This window comes from Equus przewalskii, chromosome 25 (assembly GCF_037783145.1).
Source record: "Equus przewalskii isolate Varuska chromosome 25, EquPr2, whole genome shotgun sequence".
In the NCBI taxonomy this organism is placed as follows: domain Eukaryota; kingdom Metazoa; phylum Chordata; class Mammalia; order Perissodactyla; family Equidae; genus Equus; species Equus przewalskii.
In genome coordinates this window covers 36,627,823-36,651,276 of record NC_091855.1, presented here as the reverse complement: position 1 = coordinate 36,651,276, position 23,454 = coordinate 36,627,823, and the positions used below count along the sequence as shown (strand labels likewise).

Below are 23,454 nucleotides of genomic sequence, written 5' to 3'. Positions count from 1 at the left end.
GCCTTGGCTCTTTGGCACGTGAGCTATGAAGTTTTCTCCCCCAGAGGGGCCACAGGGGAGCTCTGGGCTCAGCGGGCACCCAGGCAGATGGCAAAACAGGGGTGGGGCTGGTCCAGCAGGAGAAGGATGCGACCTGGAGCAGCGGCAGCTGGGATTGGATGCCAGCTGAATTTGTTTTGTTCGCCTGATTCCACAGCACAAAAATTAGAGCCTGGGATTTGAACCTGTTAGCAAGCTCAGCTTAAGAGTGAGTGGGGTCCACGCTCTGACCCCATAAATCACGGCCTTGCAGGGTCTGCCCATGACCACCAGGGGGCACCAAGTGCTCACGGGCTCTCATTCTCCCCAGCTGATTCGTGCCCTGCAGCCAACGCCCAATGCGCTGGTGTTTGGGGACGAGGGGATCCTGCTTGTCGTGGCGCTCAGAGGCCTGAGCCGGCACAACTGTTGTCCCCTGGGTGTGCCTGGCACTTCACAGTTCACTGTGCTTTTTGTGTTCTGGTCACTACCCTGCAGGCAGCAGAATGGACGTCCATAGGACAGATGTAAAAACAGGTTCAGAGAGGGGAAGCGACTTCCCTGAGGCCTCGTGGTTAGCCACAGGCCGCGAACGTCCACGTCTTCTGGTTTGGAGCGGGAAGGCAGGAGTTCCACGCGGACCCAGGGGACCAGCTCGTCATCCCTCAGCTCCTCTCCAAGCAAGAGAGCTGCCCGGGTCTCTTCGATGTTTGGGCATCCAGGGAGCGCCTCCTCCGTCCTCCGTGCTGCGCCCCCGCAGGGCCTGGAGACCCGGTATGGATGGGGCTGGTTACTGGGAAGTGCTAAGAAGGGGGAGCCCCTTTGAGAGGGTGGGACAGGAGGAAGGTTGAGAGCCTGCACCAGGGACACAGATCTGGGGCAGAAGGCTGGGAGTCCCACAGAGCGTCTGCCGACCATCCCCAGTTTACCGCACCAGCCTGAGGGGTTGGGGGTGGGGAGACGCCAGGCGAACACAGAATTCCTCAGAGGTCGACTCAGGTCTGCAACATAGGCCACTGGGGACACGGGACAGCCAGCTAAGCCACTTAGTTGGGTGACTTGGCATGTTGCTTAACCCCTCTGAGCCTCAGCCCCTCCCTGACTTGCTGAAAGGGGCTAATATCTACCTCACAGGGCTGGGAGCTGTGAGGATTCCCCAAGGTTGCACACTAGCTATGCCTGGCACGTAGTAGGCATTCGCCAGAGAGCCACTGCTGTGGTCTTCCTCCACCCTTGCTGGGGCCTCTGAGATGACCCAATGAGCTGTTGCCTAAAAGCTGTGCTCCAAGCACTTGCCTTTGCCGTCCCCTCTACCGGGAATGCGCTCCTGCCTAATGAGCTCCTACTCATCCTTCAACACCCAGTCCATTATGACCTCTTCATGAAATTTTCTCTGCCTTTCCAGCATTTTCCAAGCAGCCCTTCAATAAAGCACTCAGTTCCATGCATTGTGGTGGCTCCTGGGTCTGAATTTTCTCTCCAGCCCCCTGTGGGCTGCAATCAATCCTGTGTTAAACAGTGATTCATGGGGCAGTGGTCTCCGGACTAGTTGCTGATACAAAAGGCCTGGCCCCGCCTTCACGGAGTTAATATCCAGTGGGAGAAACAGCCACGAATCAAGTAACCACACATGTGAGTTTATAAAGCTCCAGGAACCACGAGGAAAGACGGCTGTGGTGGGCTCCGAGAGGACGTAACAGGAGGGTCTGACTTGCTCTGGGGGCTCAGCAAGGCTTCAAGCTGTGACAGCTGGGGAGAGCTCCGGATGCTGTGAGCTCATCTGTTTTTGAACTGCAGCTATTAACTAAAACTGCCTACAGGCGTGTTTTCCCCCAGTGTAGTTAATAATATATTAAGTACGGTTGGTCTTTCAAATTAAAATTGCACGTAAGCTCTTGTGCTTTTTCATCTTCCTTTTAACTAATTTTATTCTAAAAATGACTGTTCCACATCTTAAGCATTTTTTCTCTATGATTTCCTAGCCATATTTTCACTCCATACTACAGAAAGAAATTTTATCTGGGGAACAAAAAGAAGGATAGAAGTTGGGGTGGGAGCAGAGGAAGACTCGACCCAGCAGAGGGAGCAGCATATGCAAAGGCTCTGGGATAGGGAGGTGGCATGAACGAGGAAGTGAAATGAGATTATTGTTGCCAGAGCAACAAAACAAGGCAAGAGGAGGTGGGCGGTGAGACTGCAGAGGTAGATTGGGGCCTCATGGGCCACAGGGAGAACGCTGGTCTTTGAAGGACGATGGTGAGTCATTGCAGGTGTTTAATTAGAGGGTGACCTAGGCAAACTCATGTTAAGTGTCCCTCTGGCTGCAGACTGGGTGTCCCCATGTCCCCAGTGCCCAGGCCAGTGCGTGTCACAGAGAATGTGATCAGTGTATGTTTGCTGAAAATAGAGACTGCCACAGCAATCACCCATGTTCCAGACACAGCCAGCCGGCTCTAAGCTCTCTTCTCCTCTGGGAGGGAGGGCCACACGCCTTAGCCTGGCAGCCCTGCCCGCTGGGATGTGGCCGTGCCTGCTTGTCACGTGGGTCTGCAGAACACACCCGCTGCCTCACCACCTCTGTCCATCTGCTCACGCCATCCCAGCCGGCCCCATATCTTCCTCGTTCCCCATTCTCTCCTACTCCCACCAGTTCGTTTCAGAGTGTTACTCATCCTTCCAGGAAAGATCCACTCCTCCTTTTTCTAAGAAGCCTTCCCAAGCCACATGTTTGTGGACTGGCTGACCTAGTCAGCGAATGAATGGGTTCTGACTTTGAGGTGACCCACACTTACCAAATGGCTCTCGAAAGCTGGGGCTGCATGGGTACATCCCCCAACCACTGACCCGCCACCCCTCGAGTGCGTGTGACCAGTCCGTTTTGCTGATGAGAAAATTGGAGGCTCAACAAGATCATGTAATTTGCCCAAGGTCCCACAGCTAGAGAGCCACAGAGCTCAGACTCCTTGGGACATCTGTCCACCCATCCATCCATCCAACAAATATTTGCTGAGCATCTACTCTGTGCCAGGAACTGTTCTAGGGGTTGGAAACACATCAGCGAACAAAGTACACAAAGCTCCTTGCCCTTGTGGAGGTTCCAGGCTGGAAGACAGAAGCAACAGTAAGCAGTAGGGGTAGAACTTTGAGCAGAGCAGGTAAGGGAGAGGGAGGTGCCGACGGCGCTGGTGGTGGTCAGGTCGGCCTCACTGAGCCAGCGACACTCAGCACTGAGACAGTAGATATGGGGATTCTCCTCTCCATGGTCTCTGTTGAACAACCGGCCTCTGGAGGCTTCTGGCCCAGGAGATGCCCGCATCTGGGTTAACTGATGATAGGAGAGGGGTGAGCCCCAACTAGGAATGGAAGCGCCCAACGTCGGAAACCCAGGCTTCCAAGGCCCCTCTGACGTGGTCCAGCTTGACTTTTCACGTGATACTGGATGCCTTTGTGCAGCTTCCGAGCAGATGGCTTTTCACGCTGGCACAGGGTGCCAGGAGGCTGGTTTCCTGTCTGTCTAGCCGGGAGAGCGTTTCCCACTCTTCTGGATCGCCATTTTGGTGCTCAAGTGTGACAATAGGAGTCACACAAGGCAAAGGCACCCTTTCTCTTTGGGAAACAGCTCTCCATTTCTGCTCAGTTTCCCAAGTTTCATTCATTCCTGAACCAGTTTCCCGATTGTGGCTGAATCCTCAATCTCTTTTGTATGATTATTTACTCAAAATCTTTAAATCAATTCATGGATTTTTTTTTTTTTAAAAAAGAAATTTGTTTAAGTAGAAAAGTTAATATCAAAACCATATATAGAAAACCAGAAAACTTGCCACAAATAGAAATTAGCTGTAGAAATACACACACAGTGAAGCCAATCTGATGGTTACATTTGACCAAGACAGTTGGCGGCTGCAGCCCCCGAGCCTGAGGCTGCTCTGCTTTGTTACAAAGGCGAGTTGGCAGGTGTAAGATGGCTGTAAAGATGTTCAGGCACCAAGCCGAGACTTTCTCCTTGAGGGTCAGGAAAGAGAACCCGAGGAGGCAGGATGTAGCCGAAAGCTCCTGAGGTTGTCTAGTCTGTGAGCTCACAGAAGCCACCTCCCTGATCCCCGGAGTCTTAGCCCAAGCTTGGACTGTGTGCGTGATTCATAATGCCTGACGACTGGCCTTTCTTTCTTCTTCTCATTTTAAATAAATTTTAAAATTTTGGAATAATTTTAGATTTACAGAAAAGTTGTGAAGATTGCACAGAGTTTCTGCATCCCCTTCGCCCAGTTTCTCCAAAGTTAACATCTTACACAACCGTGAGACATCTGTCACAGCTAGGGAACAAATGTGATGATCCATTATGATTAACTGAACTTTCTTTGATTTCAACAGTTTTTCTCACTAATATCCTTTTGTCTGTTCCAGGCTCAAACCCAAGATACCATGTTGCCTTTAGTGGCCTTTCATTCTAAGACCCTTGGCAGGAGGCCCTGAAGTCTGACAGGCTAATGTTCAAACCCAGCTCTGCTGTGTATATGGTTTGTGACATAGGCGAGGCCCCTAACTGCACCCAGTCCTTAGTTTCTCTGCTCTGTGAAGTGGGGTCATCAGCTCCATCTCACAGGGCATTTGGGGTAATTAAATGATGTAACGCGTGTGACCCTACTTCACACCCGGTAGGCACCCATCCACATTAGCGATGCCTGTTAAAGGCATCCAGAGTGAGGAGGGGAGTCTGTGGGTGGGCCTCCTTGACAGCTGCTTGTCCTTCCAGCACAGGCAACATTGGGCTACCTCTCGGTGTGATGTGAACAGAGGAATCATGGATCCCTGGACTGGGCTGGGGGAAAGGGACACTCCAGGATAAAGATCCCTTCTAGAGCAGGAAGCCCACATGTCCTACAAGGGTGAAATAGTGACCCCTTGCCAAGAACCAACCAGAAACAAATGAACAGTCGGAAAAAACTCCTCAGGACCTGGGGGCCTGTCTGGATCTAGCCCCTTCCCCATCTCCACTCTCACTTTGGCTTAGACTCCTAAAACTCAGGTGACCACACTGGGCAGGCTAGGAAAGGAGATTGCAGGGAGCTCTGGGGAGCACGTCCCATGAGACAGGTGTGCACGTCCACGGTGGGTAGCGTTGGGTCCCTCTTGGAAAGCTTCTGAAGGGTAACTTCTAGTTAAGATGACGTTGTAAGTCCAATATGGAGGCACCCAATCTGCTCCACAGTTAACAGCAAGAATAGGTGAAATTTATAAAGTATATATTAAAAAAGAGAAGTATAAAGATGTAGCCAGATTTAAACAATGATATGAAGATCTCCATAAACCAGAAATGGGACAGAAGGATAAAGATGTGTGAGGTAGGGAAGAGATCCTGTGGCCAGGAGAGGAAGAGTCTAGAGATGCCTGGACGTGGCAGGAGAGGCTCCGTGCAGGAGGCTGGACTTGGGATCAAGCTCCATCTTGATGGGACCTTGGATGGGCCCAAGGGGATCTGCTCCTGCTTTGTCGCTTCTCCAGCAGGATTGGTCTTATGAATTTGGGGAAAAACATGCCTTTGCTTTCCCAGGAGGCCCTAAGGCCCCAGGAACTGAGGGGCTCGGAGCTGGAGGTGGTCTTGGAGAGCTTCTTTCTGGGTCAAGGGCAAAAGTCGTAGAGGGAGGATCTGCCTTTTAATGAGAAGACAGGTTCTCTTGACAATTAAGCCAGCGTGGGAAACCCCATTCTTCTTCAGGCTGCCAACCTGTTTCACCAATGGTAGCCTTTACAAAAGTTCCTGGTCGTGGGCGAGTTAACAGAGCCTGGCCCTTGGGCTTCCCAACGTTCTTCCCGCTGCCTTCCACTCCCTCCTCCATCTTTATCTTCCCCTCATTCTTCTCCCTCTCTGCCCACCACTTGCTGATCAGGGTCGCTGCCTGGAGGAAGCCACATGAGGTCCAGCCTGTCTAATCAGGGAGGCAGACACATGAGACGGTCAACTGCTGTGGTTTGCTCCAGGCACTTACAAAGGGAGGGGCAGACTTTCTGTGGGATATAGGAAGACTCTGTGGGGTGGGTGATCTGGAACTGGAGCTGGCAGGATAGAAAGGAGGGGAGGGTGGGGAGGGCAGTCCAGGCAGACGGAGAATCAGGTGCAATCATACAGAATAGGGAAAGAAATGACAGGGCTGCGTTCGTTTCATTTTATTGGATTTAATCTTTTTTATTTAGGTATCATTTACATCAAGGAAATTGCACAAATATTTCTGGCCATTATTACTTCAAAATTTTTCTGCTCCCCCCTGACTCCCTTTTTGCCTAGGACTCCAACTACACATGTGTTAGACCACTTCATTTTGTCCCACGGGCCACTGGGGTTCTGTTGTTATTTTTCCCTGGTTCGTTTTCTTCAGTTTGGATAATTCCTGTTGCTATGTTTTCAAGCCTTCTGATCTTTTCTTCTACAATTAAATTTTCTCTTAAGCCTAGCCAGTGAATTTTTCATTTGGGATATTGAATTTTTCATCTCCAAAAATTCAATTTGGTACTTTTTTACACATTGTTTTTTTCACATTATGTTAATGTTTCCCTTATTTAAGCATATTTTAAGTAGCTGTTTTATAGTCCTTGTCTATTAATTCCATAATCTCAGTTATGTCTAGATCTCTTCCTATTGACTTATTTTTTTTCTTCTGGTCATGGGTCACATTTTCCTATTTCTTAGAATGTCTAGCAATTTTTGATTGGATGCTGGCCATGGTGACTTTACAATTTCTGTTTTTTGTTGTCTTCGTTTATCATATGTTGACACTTGTTTTGACAACCAACTAAATTATTTGCAGAACTGCTTTATCCTGTCGAGGCATGTTTTCAAGCTTTGTTAGGGTGTCTACAGTAGCTCCAAACCAAAGTTAGTTTAGCCCTAATGTCAAGATGTGGTACTTCCAGGGTCCCTACTGAATGTGCCAGGTGTTCCGTGAGGTCTCCTCACTCTGGCTGGTCATTGCCTAGGTATCTTCCCATGCTGTGTGAACTCTGGAAATTCCTCTGCTTGCATCTTCACAGCAGTGTTTTGATTTTGTTTTTGTTGGACCAGCCTTGTGCAATTTCTCTGTACGCATGCAGATCTTAGCATTTAGCTGGGGACTTAAGCTAATGCACATTTTTGCTGCACAAATTGTAGCTTCCTCGGCTTTGCCAGACTCTGATGTCTGTCTCTAAGCTCAGCGAGCTTGTCGTGCTTTCCTTGGGTTTCTCTTTCTGTGTCGAAAAGTGCCTTTAGGCAGAAAATCGAGACAGTCATCGGGCTTACCTCACCTGTTTCCCTTCTCTGCCTGTTGTCCGCTGTCTCAATTGCTTCATATATTTTTTTAGTGTCTTGATTGTTTCATACATTTTTGTCATGTTTTCTAACTGTTTACAACCGTTTACAAGTCCAGTATCAGTGACTTTGTCTTGGTTAGAAGTGTAAGTCAACTCAAATTTTATATACGTACATGCCTGTATAATTATCACCCTAAATGAGACCCTGAAAGAGTTTCTTTTGCTTATTTCCAGTCAGTATCACCCCTTAGAAGTAAATTGCTCATTTTATTTTATTTCCGTTCATTCATTCATTTATTCATTCATTCAGTCAGCAAACACTTACTAAGACCTTAGTATTGGCCAAACAGCAGTGAATAAGATAGGAAAGTTCCCTGATTCATTAAATTTCAATCACACAAATAAATGTGAAATTCTGTGATGAATGTTTCACCAAGAAGTTGATGGCACTATAAACACATTTTATAGGAGGAATTTTCCTTAGCTGGGTGGTCCAAGAGAGCTTCCTTGAGAAAGTGGCATGAGCCAGGACCTAAACAATGAATAGGAATTAATTAGGAGAAAAAGTTTGGTGAGAGGAGTGAGGAGAACACTCCAGAAGTAGGGAACAACAAATATCACGTGTGGGAATCATAAAAATTGGCAGAAGGCTAGACATACAATCTGGAGCGAGAGGCTTTGAGATGTGTGGTGCAGTTGGAGGAAGTGGAGCCCAGGCTATGCAGCTTGGACTAAGGATTTCACTGCCCACTCTGGGAAATGGGAGGCTATCGGAACACTTTGAAAATGGTAGGTGATGTAATAGCCTGGGGAATGAGGAAGCAGGAGAGGCAAGGATGGGTCCTAGGCTTGAATAATTATGTGAATGGGGGTGCCATGAACGAAGATGTTGAAAGAAGATTTGGGTTGTAACTTTTGTTGGGAAACTGTGTTCAGGAAGAGTCTGAGTTCAATTTGGGTCATACTGAGCTGAAGGTTCATCAGGAGGAGATACCAAGTAGGCAGTTAGATATATAAGCTCAGAGGAAAGGTCTGGCCTGGAGATTAAAAATAATAAGTGATGTGCATCTCTTAGTAATGAAGCTGAGGGTGCAATGAGATCAGCTGGAGAGAGAGGAGAGGTTAGAGTGAGGAGAGCGCTACAAGCAAGTAACCAGTGTTGAGGCTGCCAATGCATAAGGGCTGGGAGGAGAGGAGCAACCCGCAAAGATGCCTAAGGAGGAGGAGCAGAGAGATGGGAGATATCCTGGAGAACATGGTGTCACAGAGCCAAAGGGAGAGACTGGATAAGAAGCCAGATGTGGTCTCCAGTGCCAGATGCTACTGGGAAGTCAGTTAAGACGAGAACCTAGACAGGTTCCCAGGCTGATTCTGATTCTGTGGACCCAGAAGCCAAACTGGAGTGGGCCAGAGAAAGAGCAGGAGGTGAGGCCACGGAGCCATGAATACACAGCTGTTGAGGATTTGGGCCGTGATGGGGAGGATGGGGATAGGGCTGTAGCTTGAAGGGAATGAGGGGGTGAAAGGAGGATTTTTATTGTGTTGCTGGTGGTGGTTTGTTTGTCTTAATGAGCAAGACTCAAACATCTTTAAAAGTCAAAGGCAAGGGGCTGGCCCTGTGGCCGAGTGGTTAAGTTCGCCCGCTCCGCTGCGGCGGGCCAGGGTTTGGCAGGTTCAGATCCTGGGCGCGGACATGGCACTGCTCGTCAGGTCACGTTGAGGTGGCGTCCCACATGCCACAACTGGAAGGACCTGCAACTAAGATATACAACTATGTACCAGGGGGGATTTGGGGAGATAAAGCAGAAAAAAAAATTGGCAACAGTTGTTAGCTCAGGTGCCAATCTTAAAACAACAACAACAAAAAATCAAAGGCAAGCATCCAGTTGAGAGGGAGTGTGTACACACAGAAGAGAGAGGTGTAGGGGTCCTGAGATGGAGACAAAGGATATCTAAATATCAGGGAGGGAGAGTGACCTCAGAAGGAGAGGGGGAGGGGAGGAGAGCTGGGGAAGGTGGGGCTGTGTCTGGTGGAGGTTGAGGTAGTTGCTTTTCTGAGGGTCTCCCTTTTATGTGAGATAGGAGGCAATGTGGCGTGATGTGTATGAGTGTGTGTGCACATGTGGCAGAGTGAGGAGTCCATCCTGAGGAAATGGGAAAGATTGAGATATCCTCTACCGTCAGTGGGAGAGTGAGTTGATGGGTGCTTTATTTGCCAGGCAAATAAAGATCGGTGATTGGGAATTTGGTGTGGACCAAACTGCCTCCTGAGCCACCTTCCCCCCAGCGCTTGGCAAAGAAGGACCCGAGAGGTGAGTTATTCCAAGTTTGGAGCCTGGCCAACAGTGTGTGTCACAAAGACAAAGGCGCTAGGGAATGTAAGGTTTGGGGATGAAATGAGCCCTTCGACACTCAAGCTGGATAAGAAGGCAAATGAAATCAGGCTTGGGAGGGTGGCCTGAGGGAGATGCAACCTTTCCAGGAAACTGGAAGAGCTGTGAGCTCGAGGATGAAGCTGAGGAGGTAAGCTGGGGCTCAGTGGAGAAGGACCTTGAATGCCAGGCACTTGGGTGTTCCTCCCAAGGTCAATTGAGGAATCTGAACAGATGAGTGACACATGAGATTTGCATCTAGCAAGCTCACACTTTCTGCAGTGCGGGTGAGTGGCTGGAGCTGGGAGACGAGTGAGGAATTGAGCAAATGAGAGACAATGGAAGGTGGAATGAAGGCAGGGGCAGCTGGGAGGGAGGGGCCCAGGCAGGGCCAGGCACTGAGAAGACACAGTCCCTGTCACCCAGAGCCTGTCGCCCCATGCTCACACAGCCCCAGGCCGTAGTCATGCCGTAGCAGAGAAAGGGGCGGAGGCCTTCGGGGGGCTGGGAGAGAGAAGGGCACCGAGGGTGGACGGGAGTCTGGGATGGGGCGAGGCCAGGCGCGGAAAGAGGTTGGATGTGAAGAGCTGACTGAAGGAGCTTTTCACGGAGCTTTCCACAGAGAGCCTGAAGACCTGCCCCTTGAGGCCCGTGGCCAGAAAGCCCAGACTGTCAAGGCAGGGAACCTGTTGAGGCCACCTTCCCCTGAGGCCTGGAGAGAAGCAGTGACTGGCCCAGGGTCACATGCAGGCCAGGGCCATGGCGGGGCCGGAACACTTACTAGCCGACTCCCTGAGTGACTACCAGTTCAGGTGGGTCTCCCTGCCCAGCCCAGATCCCCATTCAGCAGGATTTGGGACATGGAGTCATATGTCTTTATCAAGACCATGTCTGCTGATGGGCATGTGGACCCTCTGGGTGTTAGCAGGTGCCCCTGACAGCCCCCACGCCCAGAAAGCCTCCCCAGAGAAGGGTGCATGCCTTGGTGGGACGGCCTGGGAATCTGCGGCGCCTCATTCTTGTGCCTGGCAGTGGCTCCTTTCCCCCTGGGCACAGCTGACCCTCTCTTCCTTCAACCCCACCCTCTCTCACAGTCACAAATATCCAGGGACAAACCTGTCCCTTCACCTCACTTCCAAGGGAAGAACGTAAAATCAGAAGAGGCACGACGGAGAAGCAGCTTTGATCTCATGCCTGCTGTGGGTCGGACGCCATGCTGGGCGCTATACAGACTGTCTCACCTTCTCCTAAGAGCCACCATCTTTCACAGACAGGGGAGCGCAAGACTCAGGGACATGACGCAATGCACAGGTGCTTGCACAAGGCTGCCCTTCTTTAAACGTAATCTATTGCTCTGAGGTTGGGAGGAAATCACTGGTCTTGCTTAGGCTCTGACTCCTGGTTGGCTGTCAGGATCAAATGCTGCTACTCAATCACTGAGGCCAGTGGTTCTGCAGACCCCACATTCTCACATGGCTTCCTGAAGACCCCCAGCCTGACACAGAGCTCATTGAATAGGAGAAACTCAGGGTTTTAGGCCTACTTTCGTCTCTCCTTCGTTCCGTTCCACCCTGGTTCTGACACTGGTGTAAACGCTCTTCCGACTCAGGTGGGTGCACCAAGTGTCTGTTGAGGCCCTACATTGCACACTGCTGTGTGCCGGGGGTGGGTAGAGCAATGAAGGACACATCTAGCTGCCAGAATAGTCCTTGAAACTTCCTTCTGATTGAGGCAGTCCTCTGCATCAGTCCCCATTGTGGACCCCAAGGCCCTGAGTCCAGTCTGTACATCCCTGCACGTGGCCTTTCATGTCGGCAGCCTGTCCCTCAACGCCCGTCGTCCTCTTTCCCACCAGCCCCTCTAGTATTGAGATTGCATTTCACGGACTCTCTTCTGCTCGTCACATCGACCTTGCACAGGCAGTTCTCTTGGCCTAAACCTCTCTTCTCCTCTCGTCCCCTTTCCCATGCTAACATTTTTCAAGTCTTAATGAGCTGTCATTTCCGGTAAAGCTGTCCTTACTGTGAGATAGGTATTCCCAAAGCTTGTACTTACCCATCACATTCTCTTCTCACACCTGGTGGTATTTGCCAATTGTCCAGCCCCCAATAAGATCTTTAAGGGAAAGGACTCTGTTTCCCTGTCCTCCACTGTAGCCCCAGTGCCTCCTATAGAGCCCGAATGAGTTAACATGTCCAACTTAAGGTATTGAATGCAAGAAATAAATGATCCCTATCCCCAAAGAACCTACAGATTACTAGAAAGACCCGCACGTAGTCAATGATAATCCACGCAGTGATGGAAGTAGAATCAGGTTTCAGAAGTAGGGGAGGAGAGAAGGGAGAGAGCGATGAAGTTATAACAGGCAGGAAGGTTGGAAAGGACCTCTCAAGAAGGTCATGGCCAAGTAGAGTTTTCAAGAGAAAGAAAGAAGGGCTTTTCCATGGGCAAGAGGAGGGGGTGTCCCAGGAAAGGAATCAGGCTTAGCCAGCCGAGGCGTAGAAGCTTTGGTAGTAGGGGGTGGGGTGGGGGGAGGGGAGACGGGCTGTAGCGAAGGAGCTCATGGGCAGTTGGCTGTTGCTGTAGCGTGCAGGAGGACTGAAGATGGGTGTACTGGTGGGCAGTGGGGTCGAAGAGAGGGGAAGGGGTCAACTCTCGGAGGGCATGTGCCCTACGGAGGGTTTTGCCTGCATCCCCCAAGAGACGGTCTTTGCCCAGAGTCAGGCTGGTGGAGTTCACTCTGGCAACCCTGAGAAAAATTGATTTGAGGGAACATGGCCAGAGGGAGGAAGATAGTCTAGATGTCTTCAGGGCTGTCCACGGAAGAGATGAGGAGAGTCTGGACCAAGGGCGGGGCAAGGAGATGGAGAGAAGGTGGGGCTTGCGATGTCTCAAGAAGGTAGAACAGTTGACCCCTCCCCCCCACCCCCGGATGGCTCAGGAGTGCAAAGTGATGGTCAGTTTTCTGTCTTGGATGACGGCGTGGGTGACGTGACCACCTGGAGAAGGAGAAAGAAGGAGCAGGCTCAGGGTGGGGGTAGCTTGGAGGTCGGTTTAGAACAAACATGTGGATGAAGAATCTGGTATGTGGGTGAATATATGTGAGTGTAGCTTAGAGCTGTTGACGAAAATAATCCATAACCAATCTATAAATGAAAATTTGGGTGAGTTTATTCTGAGCTTAAATCTGAGGATTATAACCCGGGAGAGTCTTTCCACAAAGGAACAGAGCACTCCAAAGAAGTGGGGGTATACAGGGTGGTTATATACCCTCAAAGAGTATGTTTCACATATGATTGAAATGTCCCTTTTACAATAGTCGCGAGGCTGCTCTGTCAGCACAGCAATTGATGAAAACGGCAGATAGGTCTGCTGTCTCAGTGAACGCCGCGGGGTGGCAGGTGTGTTGCCTCGGGCTGGGGGGGTCACAGATGAGCACTGCAATCGGTTCCCAGCCTAAAGAAACATGCTTAATCTTTAAGGAGACGCCAACGTTGGGAGGGGGAGGGAAGTTGCACCTTTATCTCAAGGGCCTTTGCTCTCGCCATAGGGAATCTCTAAAGCAGATATACAATGCATGCTCAACGGCCTCGGTCAGGCCCTTTTGGAAAGACAAGTTCAGGCCGAATTAGGTTTATACCAAATGGCTTCCTCATATACTCCAATATATCCTATTGCTTGCCATTTCAATTTGTCACTTAGAGAGTCAAACAACAGACACAAAACTACAAAACAAAAATCGATGAATCAGATCAACGGAAACGGAGAGAACTTTACCATTTCCCAAAGGAATTGCTCATTCAGCCAGAGATTCTTCACATACTTCCTTCTAATTTCGTCTCATCTAGTACGAGAAAATGGTATTCAATTGACACACATTCAGTTTCCACAAAGAGGTGGTTGGGAACGTGGCTATCACGTTTGGACTGGCCTGACATAGACAAGAGACCTTATTGCATGAATCCTCTGGATGACTCTGTAAGGTGCAGATAATCGTCCCTCTGTTACAGCGCAGAATAGGAACACTGACATTCAGAGAGGTAAAAAACTGCCCGCCACGAACATCAGAGTTGATGCACGCAAGCCCAGCCCTGTCCTACTCCAAAAGGACTAGCTTCCGATCGGGTCCTTTAGTTTGAAATCCTCCTGGTGCCAAAGCCTTGCTGGGCTAGGCCTGCGGGGGGAGGAGGCAGTTGTGGCTGGAACCAGTGGCTCCCCGCAACTGGCCAGCCTCACTCGAGGTCCCTGGAAGACCAAACTTCCAGGACAGCCTTCGGCTCTGCGTTTCCACTTTTTGAGGGACCTCAACATGGCAGTAAATGCCTGTGGCTGGGGAGGGCCAGCCATGGCTAGAAAATGATCAGATCTATACAAACGGATAAAGAGTGTTTGGAGGGCTCTCTGGGAGGTAAGAGATCATTCTGGCTGCTAAGACTGGGACTTTGCAATCTGCTTTCATCATCTCTCTTCCTGAAAAATAAGCCCTTAAAGCAGAAATGGCAAAGAGCGTGGGATGTGGGATTTGAGACCTGACTTTGAAGCCTAGCTAGAACACAGACTAGCTGTATGACCTCGGGTAACTTACACAACCTCTCTGGGGGCTGTTCACTCATTTGTAAAGTGAAGACAATAATACTATGTACATTGTGGGGTTATCGCGAGAATCAAATGAGGTTACATAAGAGAACAGCTCTGTTAACTGTCCTGTTGGTCCCCATTCTATCACTAACGGTGCGGGATGTTGCAAGGTCTCTGATTCAGGGATGGACCCTCAGCTTACTTCCCCTTAACGGTTCTTTCCTCTCTTGCAGACTTATTTCGTTCCAAAACGGCATCTTCCTTTTATCGAGTTGTCTTAGTAGTCGGCCTCGGTGCTCCCATCTATTGTGTGCCCCCATCCGGTCCCTCCAGCAGAGGGGTCCCCCCTCCTTCCTCCACAAAGAGCAGCCCCACCTTTCAAATGTCTTCCAGCAACACCAACTTCGCCTTCCGACTATACTGGAAGCTGGCATTGAAGACCCCAAGTAAGAACATCTTCTCCCCAATGACTGTCTCTGCTTCCCTGGTTATGCTCTCACTAGGGGCCCGCTCAGCCACCAAAACCCAGATCCTCCAGAGCCTGGGCTCCAATCTCACACACACGTCAGAGCCTGCCATCCACCAGGGCTGCCAGCTCCTGGTCCACGCACTCAGTGTCCCCAGCAAAGACCTGGACTTGAAGATGGAGAGTGTCCTCTTCATCAAAAAGGAGCTGCAGAAAAATTTCTAGGACAATGTCAAGAGGCTGTTTGAGTCAGAAGTCCTCTCTACAGATTTCTCCACCACCTCCACTGCCTGGGAGAGGATCGACAGCTACGTGGAGAAGGAGACCAAAGGAAAGGTTGTGGACTTAATTCAATGCCTTGAACTTCTGACAGCCATGGTCCTGGAGAACCACATTTTCTTTAAGGGTAAAGCTCTAAGAGGTTGGTTTTGATTTTAACATTCTGTTGCTTTTTTTGTCCGCTAGTCAAATAAGCAAACCCTAAACAGCAGGGTGGAGTAATGGAAGACCCGAGTTCCAACTAGTTTTAGTATCAGTTCCAGTGGGGACTCATTGAGCTCTAAGAAAACTCGATATTTGGGTAGCCTGATTATGTGTCCTGAGGGGCTGACATTGAGCTCAGTGGGCAGCCCATGGGAAAAATCTCCTGGAAGTTAGCTTAGGGAAAAGGACCTCAATTCTTGCAACCAGCAGCTGCCCCACTGTTCTGTACAGTTTTTCAGGAAGGACACCGAGCTCTCTGATAACCCAGTTTAAGAAGCAAATCCAAAGGTGAGAACACTTTCATAGGTGTGGAAGTGCAGACAGGCCAGTATAACTGTCACTCACGTCCCCTGGACGTCTGTCAAGAGCTTTACAATTGACAAAGACACTGTGTTGCAGTAGAATGAGCACTGGCTTTAAATGAACAGCCCTGGGTTTGAATTCCACCTCTGTCCCTTACTTGCTCCATGATGCTGGGCGTATTGATTTAAAAGATTACCATGTAATGAATGGCTGATGTGTGCCGGCCTCTATGCTGACTGGATGGATGGATGATAAAGCCAACTTCACAGGGTTGTGCTTCTGGGTGAAGTGCCTGGACTCTCCAGGCAGAGTTGTCATGGATGCTATTGTACCTTCTCTCCCTCCCTGCCCTCCCCTTCCTTTCTCCTTCCTTCCATTCATCCATCCACCCATTTATCTATCCATTTGTCCCTCTATCCACTCATTCACCTATCTTTCACCCATCTATCCAGCCATTCTGCAAGGAGGGAGGAGAAGGGAAAAGAAATACTATGCTTCGAGTCTCTACTAAGTTTCCTGTACTCTGTATATGTTGTTCTGTTTAACTTTATTTTATTTTTTATTGAAATTTTAATCTCTTATCATAAAGTTCATAATTTTAAAGTACACACTTCAGTGGTTACTGGATTTTAGTATATCCAAAGGTTGTAGAAACACCTCCACTATGTAATGCCAGAACATTTTCATCGTCTCAAAAAGAAACCCCTTATCCATTAGCAGTCACTTCACATTCCTGCTCTTCTCCCCAGCAACAAATAATCTACTTCCTGTCTCTACAGTTTTTCGTATTCTGTACCTTTCGTATAAATAGAATCATATAATATGTGCAGGTTTTTATGTGGACATAAGTTTTAAATTCCTATACTAAGGAGCATGATTGTGGGATTGCATGGCAAAAGTGTGTTTGGTTTTGAAAGAAACCACCACTGTCTTCCAAAGTGGCTGAACCAGTTTGCGTTCCCTGCAGAAATGTATGAGAATTCCTGTTGCTCCACGTCCTTGCCAGCATTTGGTGTTGTCAGTGTTCCAGATTTTGGCCATTTGGATAGGTGTGTCGTGATATCCCATTATTGTTTTAATTTGCATTTCTCTGATGACATATGATGTGGAGCATCTTTTCCTGTGTTTATTTCCCATCTGTGTATCTTCCTTGATGAGGTACTTGTCCAGGTCTTGGGCCCATTTTTTAATCCAGTTGTTTGTTTTCTTATTGTTAAGTTTTAAGAGTTCTTTGTATATTTTGGGTAACAGTTCTTTAGCAGATGTTTCTTTTGCAAATATTTTTTTCCCAGTCTATGACTTGTCTTCTCATTCTCTTGACACTGTCTTTCACAGAACAGAAGTTTTGAATTTTAATTAAGTCCAGCTTATCAAGTGTTTCTTTCATGTATTGTGACTTTGGTGTTGTATCTAAAATTTATTGCCGTACCCAAGGTCATCGAGGTTTTATTCTATGTTATCTTCTAGGAGTTCTATAGTTTTGTAGTTTACATTTGTGATCCATTTTGAGCTAATTTTTGTGAAATGTGTAAGGTGTTTGTGTAGATTCATTTTCTTTTTTTTGCACGTGAATGCCAGTTATTCCAGCACCATTTGTTAAAAAGACTATCTTTGTTCCATTGTATTGCCTTTGCTCCTTTGTCAAAGATCAGCTGACTATTTTTATGTGGGTCTAATTCTGGGCTCTCTATCCTGTTCCACTGATCTATCTGTCTACTCTTTCACCAATACCGCGCTGTCTTGAATCCTGTAGCTTTATAGTAAGTCTTGAAGCCAGATAGTGTCAGTCCTCCAACTTTGTTCTTATCCTCTAATATTGTGTTGACTATTCTGGGTCTTTTGCATCTTGATATAAACTTTAAAATCAGTTTGTTGATCTCTACAATATAACTTGCAAGGATTTTGATTGGGATTGCTTTGAATCTATAGATTAGGTTGGGAAGAACTGACATCTTATCAATATTGAGTCTTCCTATCCATGAATATGGAATATCTTTCCATTTATTTAGTTCTTTGATTTCATTCATCAGAGTTTTGTAGTTTTCTTCATATAGATCTTGTACATATTTTGTTAGATTTATACCTAAGTATTTCATTTTTTTAGATGCTAATGTAAATGGTTTTGTGTTTTTAATATCAAATTCCACTTGTTCATTGCCGGTATATAGAAAAATGATAGATTTTTGTATATATACCTTGTATCCTGCAAGCTTGCTGTAATCGCTTAGTAGTGTCAGTTCTATATCGTTGCCATTATGGGCATCTTATTCCTCAGCTTTTCCTTTTTTAAAGTTTTTGATTAGTCTATTGTTTGTCCCATCCGTTATCCTTGCCCAGGCAGCCGTGAAGCTAAACACTTGTCTGTAATTGTTTCTAACAAATATTCCCTGAACCCCGGTGAGCCAGCTTTTAGCACTGAGTGAGCTCCAATCAGCCTTGTAAGTGGGATCTCCCAGGGATTGTTGGACAGGTCAAAAAATGCTAATTCTTTGGAAATGAGACTTTGAAAGAGCTCCAGCTCTGTTCCTCTCCATCTGGTATTGGGAATTCAGGCTGCTATTTTTCAAGGTTATTGCTGAGCTGGAGAGTAGAGGATGGAACTAGTGGAAGATAAAATGCCGCAAAGTTGTCTGTTCTCATTGAGATTCAGCCATTTGTCTTGAATAAACTCTCCCCAGGTAGCTGCAAGCCTTTGGTTAATGTCCAGAGTCCTGAAAAAGTTGATTCTGACTATTTTTGCCAGTTTTTCCTGTTAGCTTTATGGAAGGGTGAATATGCAGAGGTCTTTACTCTGTCATTTTTGCTGATGCCACCTCTACCCCCAGCCTGTCTTATTAAGCTTTTTGGCTAGTCTATTGTTTGCCTCAACTGTTACCCACTGCCTCAGGCAACTGCAAAACTTATCACTGCCTGTAACTGTTTTTGACTAATTTCCCCTGAGGACAAGGCTTTTTGTATTGTCTGAGCTCCAAATCAGATCAAATACAGACAGCTTTGCAAGTGATGCCTTCCAGGGAAGCACAAGACCGGTCATATGATGGCAATTCTTTGGGAATGAGTCTTTGAAAGGGTTCGAGCCCTATTTTTTCCCTTCAGTGGCTGCCAGCCTGCTGGATTTCACTGCAAATGCAGGCTATTATTTTTCAAGGCTACTAGAGAGCTGGGGAGTGGAGAATGGAACTAGAGCAGGTTAAAATGCCACAGAGCTCACTGTTCTTACCAAAATTACCTGTTTTTCTTAATAAATTGTTCCCAGTTTGCTGAAAGCATTTGGTTAATTTCCAGATTTCTAAAAAAGTAAGTTCTGACTGTTGTTGGCAGTTTTCTCATTGCTTTTATGGAGGAGGGAGTTTTCAGAGTACCTTACTTTACCATTTTTGCTATCCTTACCTCATTAATTGCACTTTGACATAAAGATCTCTCTTCTCTCTTTGTGCTAGCCAAGTGGGAGAAGCCCTTTAACCTTGAAGATGCAAGTAAAAGCTTTCCATTCCTGGTGGGCAAAGGAACCACTGTGCAGGTCCTGATGATGCACCAGGTGGAGCAATTTGCTTTTGGGGTGGATCTGGAGCTGAACTGCAGAAGGACTACAGTGGAGAAATCATGGCCTTCTTTGTCCTCCCTGGCCAGGGCAACATGAGGCAGCTGGAACAGGCCTTGTCAGCCAGGACACTGAGGAAGTGGAGCCACTCACTCCAGAAGAGGTGGGCACCTGTGTCAATTTGCTGGGGCCTGAGGCAGGTGATGGTGCACATCCAAGGGTGGGGAAAAGACCAGGATAGTTGCTATTGAATAGTCACTCCTGCAAATTGAGCAGCATCTGCATGCTGGACAGTGAGCTTGGTGCTGTGCATACATGGTCTCACTTGAACTTCACAATCACCTGACAGATGAGAATTATTATCACCTTATCACCCCCATTCACAGATAAGGAACTAGAGACTCCAAGAGGGGAAGTGAATTGCCCAAGGTCACGTAGCGAATATGTTCCTACAACACTATTATGTCACTGTTGCTATTCTCTCTGCCTGCCCATTCGATATTGAATTCCACAAAATGATTCCATAAAAATAGACAAGCAACAAAACCATTAGTGCTCACCTATAAAATGAGGATAATAATATTACTGATCTTATAGGTTGTTCAAAAGATAAAATAAGTTACTATTTATAAAGTGCTCAGAAGAATGCCAGGGAGATAGTAAGTGTTCAGTAAATGTTTAACTAATAGTAATATTATTGTTATTTCTGTAATTATTATGGAGAGTATCAAAGGATGCTAACCATAAGATAAAAAGGAATGTCAAAGTCTTAGGTACAGTCTCTTAGCAATATTTTTTTTGGCGTTGTCAGCATCATTCCCAGGCATTTATAGTCTAGGAGAAGAGAGAAGGCAGGATTAGGGATAACTGTATTTCAAGAAAGACAAAGATTAATGCCCCAGGGGAGGGTAGGCAGAGTGCTGAGGAACTTCTGAGCAAAGAGAGATCACTTCCAGCTGGGACTGAAGGAAGGCTTCAAGGAGGTGGTGCATCTGAGCCACAAGTATGGCTAGGACATGAAGGTATGCCTAGGACATGAAGGTGTGGCTCGGACATGAAGGTGTGGCTAGGTCATGAAGGTATGGATAGGACATGAAGGTATGGCTAGGTCATGAAGGTATGGATAGGACATAGAAGCTTGGGAAGGGCATTTTTGGTAAAGGAAACAGCACCAGCAAAGATGCTAAGTTGGAGTTCAGGAGACATTATAGGATGTTTCAGAGATTTCTTCTCATCTCAGACTGCAACCAGGGCTGGATAGAGGAGGAGGAGGCAGCACAGAGGAGGGGAGGAGTGGCTGTAGAGAGCAGCAGACAGAGCAGAGAGAAGATGGAGATGGCCAAGCCAGCACAGGAGACCGTGATAGGGAAGAGAGAGCTGTCCATTGTGCTAGATGTTACAAGAAGTCCATCAGTGAGGACTGAAGTATCCATCCATCACTTTTGTGCTTTCATTTCTTTGACTCACTAAGTACATGACCTTGGGCAAACAACCAAAACTAAGCTTTACCATCTTTAACATGGAGATAATGTTCATGAGTGTGCCTGGGACAATACCTGGCACGTAGTAAATGCTCAACAAACGTGGGCTGTTCACTCTTGATTCAGTGAAACCATTGCAGAGGAAGAAAAAATTGTGCCAAACTCTAGGGCTGTGCTGTCCAATATTGTGGCCACATGTGATTATTTAAATTTTAATTAATTAAAATCAAGTAAAATTAAAAATTGAGTTCCTTGTTGGCACTAACCACATCTAAGTTGCTCAATAACCACATGTGGCTAGTGGCTGCCATGTTGGACAGCGCAGGTACAGAGTATTTCTGGCTTTGCAGGAAGTTCTATTGGACTTTGCTGCTCTCAAGGATTACTAGGGTTTGTCTCAGGAAGGGCTGGTGGGGGGGACTCTGGGCCAGGGGTGGTAGATGCGCTTCCATCACTGCCCAGTGCCTCCCATTGGTCTCTGCCATAGGCTCCCTTGCTGAGGCCCCATCTCTGCTCTGTCCCCTACTTCATTAGGGGACCCATTTCTCACCTCATATCTCTCAGAGCTGGACTTGCTCATCCAGGAGGCTTATGTCCAGTGCAACTTGGGTTGGTTGTCAGGGATGTGTTGATTTCTTTAGCACAACCAGCCATGCCTAGAGGAGGAACAGAGTCTCCTGAAATGCCACCTCGAAGCAGAGGTGGAGACCCAGGGTGTTGTGACCTCTCCTCTTTCTTTCTCCTTCTCCACAGGTGGATAGAGGTGTTGATTCCAAAATTTTCCATTTCTGCCTCCTATGATCTAGAAACCATCCTCCCAAAGATGGGCATCCAGCATGCCTTTGACAAAAATGCTCATTTTTCTGGAATCACTAAGAAAGACTTTCTGTGGGTTTCCAAAGTGAGTTGGTCCATGAAATATTGCCCAGACTGGAAGGGCTTATAGCGATTGGCTAATTGAGCACTCTCATCTCATTGATAAGGAAACAGAGGTCCTGCGAGGCGAAGTGACTTCTTTGTGGCAGAAGTAGGTCCGGATCTCATGTCTACCAGGCCTGTGGCTTTACAGCCATCGTGCCTCTGATACACAGGCATCTTTGATCCCTCTTCAGACAAATGTTCCTCAGGTCCAACTACAGTTCTTTGAGAATTAGGCCCCAACACCTGCTGCAGACAAGCAGGTGCCCACCTGGCATTCGACCTCACCTCCCTGAAACCTAGGGGCTCACACTGAGGTCACGACATAGCTGCCATGGGCCATTGGTACTCTGTAGATCTGTTGTGTTTGGCCTGCAGTGTTAAAAAACAAAAAGAAGAAGAAAAAGAGAAAGCTGATTTCTAAAACATAGGATATTAGACGTAAAAGTCTAATTTCTCATTCTCTAAATAAATCACCGAGCCCAATTTCCACATGGCAAATGTGAGCCCAAACCTCTACACTGCAGCCGTCAGCCAGAGCTGAGCCAGGAGCACCCCTTTCAGCGAGAGGGTGCCCTCCAGGTTCCTGTACTCTTACAAGAGGTCTCGGCGTCTAGCCCCTGTCTGCACATGGGTTTCTGATCCTGGATGTAAAACTTAGTTTTGATAACAGATTATAATAGTCAGAAGTGGTCCTGGGCCACTGAAGGGGACCTTGTCATTGTGTCCAGGGAAGCAATGCAGAGAGGTCCCACTGGAAGAGGATGAGCATAAGGGACCTCTCCTCTTATGTGCTTACGTGCATAAATAATGGCTGTAGTTGTCAGGAGTTCTCAGGACCCCGGAAGCTTAGGAGGACATATACCCCAGGTTAAGAATCTCTTCCCTGGAAGACCAAGAAGGGATCCAATGTTTAATAATCATTTAATAATTTAATAATACCTGATCTATGTCTCCTGTGCGACAATTGTAGCTACTACTGCATACGTGCTTTGTATGATCTCCTTTAACTGACCAAATAACCTCGGGGGATATGTGCAATTGTCATCACCCTTTTGTAGGTTTGGAAAGTGAAGCACGTGGCCCCAAATAACTTTGCAATAATTAAGTCGCAGGACCAGGACTCGAACTCAGGTCATTCTGGTCTGTGTTTGTGACCATTCAACTCCACGTGGAAGGGCCGATTGACCAGTAGCAACGAGAGCAGCAATGGGCAGAGCAAACCTAAGGCCAGGCGTGTGGCGTGTATAATCTTGAAGCCTCCTGAGGGGGCGTCCCTACTCCCAGGCAAAACACCGGAGCTCAGTCAAGTACAGGTATCTCCGTAGGGGCTGCTGATGTCTGTTTTTCCCTTGGCAGGCCACCCACGAGCCTGTGCTGGACATCAGAGAGGAGGACACCGAGGCCACAGCAGCCACAGCAGCCACAGCCACCAAGCTCATGCTCTGGTCGAAGGATGGCCCATCCCACTCCATCATCCGTTTTAACAGGCCGTTCCTGATGCAGATTATATAGAGATCCACAGAGACCACTCTCTTCCTAGGGAAAGTGGGAAATCCCACTGAGTTCTAGGTGGGAAAAGGCCTGTTGGCCGATTACACATTGACAATGCGCAGGAAATAACAAAGCACATGGCACTACGCTCCTGGTATGACATTAGGATGTGTCTCCTCCTGCTCTGAGGGGTCACCTGACCCCAGCAGAGCTGCCTCGCTGCTGGGGCTGCCACTTTTGAGGTTCAGTCATCAACAGTGAGTGGAGATCCCAGTCACAAACCAAAGCCCATTTCGCCAGGCAGGGCCCTTTTCTGTGAATGCTCCCAGGTAATTAGCGCTATGGAACATTTCTAGGTTGGCATATTTTCATTCCTCAGAGCCCCTGGGAATGGTAACATAGAGGTCAGTCCCCTTTATTGCAGAATTACGGTAATAAATTCGATAAACCTAAAACGTGAATTTGGCCAGCAATAGTGCTCCCACCTGCCTCCAGGGTTCTAATTTGAAAATGGTT

The 23,454-nt window shown here is 47.7% G+C and overlaps 1 protein-coding gene across 1 annotated transcript; it reads left to right on the top strand.

Moving 5' to 3' along the window:
• The first annotated feature begins 14,501 nt into the window (after positions 1–14,501).
• Positions 14,502–23,016, top strand: SERPINA9 (serpin family A member 9). The gene is given in 5 exon segments (XM_008509960.2): positions 14,502–15,124; positions 18,945–19,082; positions 19,085–19,208; positions 21,280–21,427; positions 22,804–23,016. Coding segments are annotated over 5 exon segments (1,113 nt in total). The 5' UTR covers positions 14,502–14,634.
• Positions 23,017–23,454: the final 438 nt, after the last annotated feature.